Below are 2,564 nucleotides of genomic sequence, written 5' to 3' on the forward strand. Positions count from 1 at the left end.
ACTCCCTCACAGACAGTGCCCTGTGAGCTGGTGCACTGTCATCATGCAAGAGCCATGAATTGTTGGCAAAAAGTTCAGGTCGTCTAACTTTTTGACGCAGCCTTTTCAGCACTTCCAAATAGTAAACTTGGTTAATTGTCCTGTTGTTACAAATTCATAGTGAATAATCCCTCTGATATCAAAAAAGGTTAGCAACATCATTGCAACAAGTTTGCAACTTGCAAAATTAACTGTCTGACCTCCTATGTCAGTGGCCTGGGACATGCCTCCAGCTTTCAGTATTTCAGACTCCTTTGGCGGGAGGGGGCTCTGCTGCGGCATACAGGGCCATGCAATGGTAGGCAGATGGCTGCTGGGCGCATCCACTAGCGATGTGGGGCTGATGCTGATCTGGCTGTCTCTTTCTGTGTAAAAACTTTGTCCCATCCAGAGCTTTCCCTCAACACCAATGCTTCCTGCTGACCCTTTCTATACTTGAACCTCCCCCGGGGGAACCCTATGTAGCTTGTCTCAGCTAGGTATTAGAAGCAAAGCCATGGATCTGTTGGTCATCCTAGGAGCCTTTCACACACACCCAGACTAGAGTAGGGCCCCATTACATATCAGAAAGGCATGACAATTCCTATGTCTTTAATAGGATAACTCCCACTCTGGGAATCTTCCCCCAAGGAAATGAGACTATATACAATTATAAATCCAGCAAAAGAAGACACCTAAGTAATGCTGAATCTACTCAAAGGCCTATTATGTAGCCATGGTTAGGAAAATACCAACAGTGAACTATCATTTGTTAAGCAAAATAACCCCACCATACACAAGGTGCTAAATTATAGCTATGTCATGACTACAACTATGGGAAACTCATAAGAGAAAGACTAGAGGAAAACACATACCATGGTCGCTTAGGCCATGGCATAGAGGCAAGGCAGGGTACTGTCCCCACATATGCTTAGGTCTGACGCTGGGTCCCACCACTAGAAGCAGCATGACCAAGAGCAAGTTATTTGGGGCCCATTTACTCTTCTGTAAAATAAGGATACCAAGCAGTAGTGCCAATCTGAATTTAAGGGATCTTTTAGAAAGAGCTTTTCAAAAACATTTATATAAATTACACGTTGTGTCTTTTCTACATGTGTTCTAAAACTAGACGAAAATCAACCTGTGGGCAAGAACAGCATTTTATATTTCTTTTGGCTCTCACTAAACCTAGCACAGTGCTAGGAACATTTTAAGGTTCAATTAATGCATGCTGGTTAGATAACACTAAAATTTAAGTTATACTTTATCATAGAACTGATAATAAAGAAGCTTTAGTTATAATATTTATTTTCTCCTAACATCTGCCTTACCCAGAAACAACTTCTTAATTTAAAATTCTTTCAGTGATTTATCAAAGCACCAAGGTATTGAGTTGTCGGAAAAGTCATGATGTATTTTTTCTGTTTTTCATTGCAAAAATGCATTCATGACTTTTCCGACAACCCAATATTTTACTTTTATTTTCCCATCAGTTGCTACTTGTAAGGTCACACTTATTATTCTATTTATTCTTCCCACAACACTTTCCTACTTATAGACTGTGAGAAACTGCAAATGAATAGAAAACCAACTTTCTTATATATAAGGAATCAAGAGTTTTCTAAAACTATCTGAAATTCTTATTTCTGCCTTCTATACAGTAAGCATACTGCCATTCTACTCACTATTCCACCAGAATACATCTTCACATTTCAAACTGGATTACTCCCTTAAAATACTGGATTATGTTCAAGTAGTAAAAACAAGAATGGTGAAGTCTATTGAATATTTTTGCATTTGCTTATTGCAACACTAGTTAAAACACCAATTTATAATTTTTTTACATGTTCCACAGTCCCAAAAAATGCACATGATTCTTTTAATCTGACTGAAGTTGTAAATCAATATTTCACTGGAGAAAATGAAAGTGCAGCATTAATTTCCAAAATGAAGGACTGAAATTCTTCTTTCCAGATTCTTTCAGTCCATCCTACTCCGCATGCTCCTGCTCTTGTCCTGGAATTAGCCACCGAATACTCTCAGTTCGAATGGTAGCATACATAACAAAACTAATTAAAAAGAATAAAGAAAATACAAGCAGCCAGTCCACACTTTTTATCAAAGTGCTGGGAAGAGGGCCTATTTGGTCAGCTTGAGTTACCACCACATTTTTCTTGGCTTCTATACCTGAAAGAGAAATCAATTGTTTCAATTCAGATAGAAAACACACCGCTACAGGTCTTTCTGAAGTATTTTGCATTGTATGTAAACTGACATGCAGTCTTAACACCCCTGCTAACATAGCTGGGATGGGTTTCACTTACCTGTCAGTATAATTTGTAATTTGCCTTTCTCCCCACTACATCAAAGGAACAGGAATCCATGCACTATTCAAAGCTAAAACACTAGAATTTCTTTGAATTCATCAGAGGGGTCTTAGTGCACTATACGAGTTGTCTTTTGTTCTCTTTTGGGACCAAAGTTCAGTAAGTAGCCAGTAAAGCTACTCTCAGGAGTCTATAGGATGTTTTCACAGGTTAAGTACT

General features: G+C 38.6%; 1 protein-coding gene across 2 annotated transcripts in view; it reads right to left on the bottom strand.

Moving 5' to 3' along the window:
- Window positions 1-508: 508 nt before the first annotated feature.
- Window positions 509-2,564, bottom strand: part of TXNDC15 (thioredoxin domain containing 15) — a 15,594-nt gene continuing 13,538 nt past the window's right edge. For both annotated transcript variants that reach the window (XM_019642138.1, XM_019642139.1), the window contains exon 5: window positions 509-2,205. In XM_019642138.1, the coding sequence (XP_019497683.1) occupies window positions 2,009-2,205 (197 nt within the window). In that variant the 3' untranslated portion in view covers window positions 509-2,008. The remainder of the gene's footprint in view (window positions 2,206-2,564) is intronic.

This window comes from Hipposideros armiger, unplaced genomic scaffold, assembly GCF_001890085.2.
Source record: "Hipposideros armiger isolate ML-2016 unplaced genomic scaffold, ASM189008v1 scaffold_66, whole genome shotgun sequence".
NCBI lineage: Eukaryota > Metazoa > Chordata > Mammalia > Chiroptera > Hipposideridae > Hipposideros > Hipposideros armiger.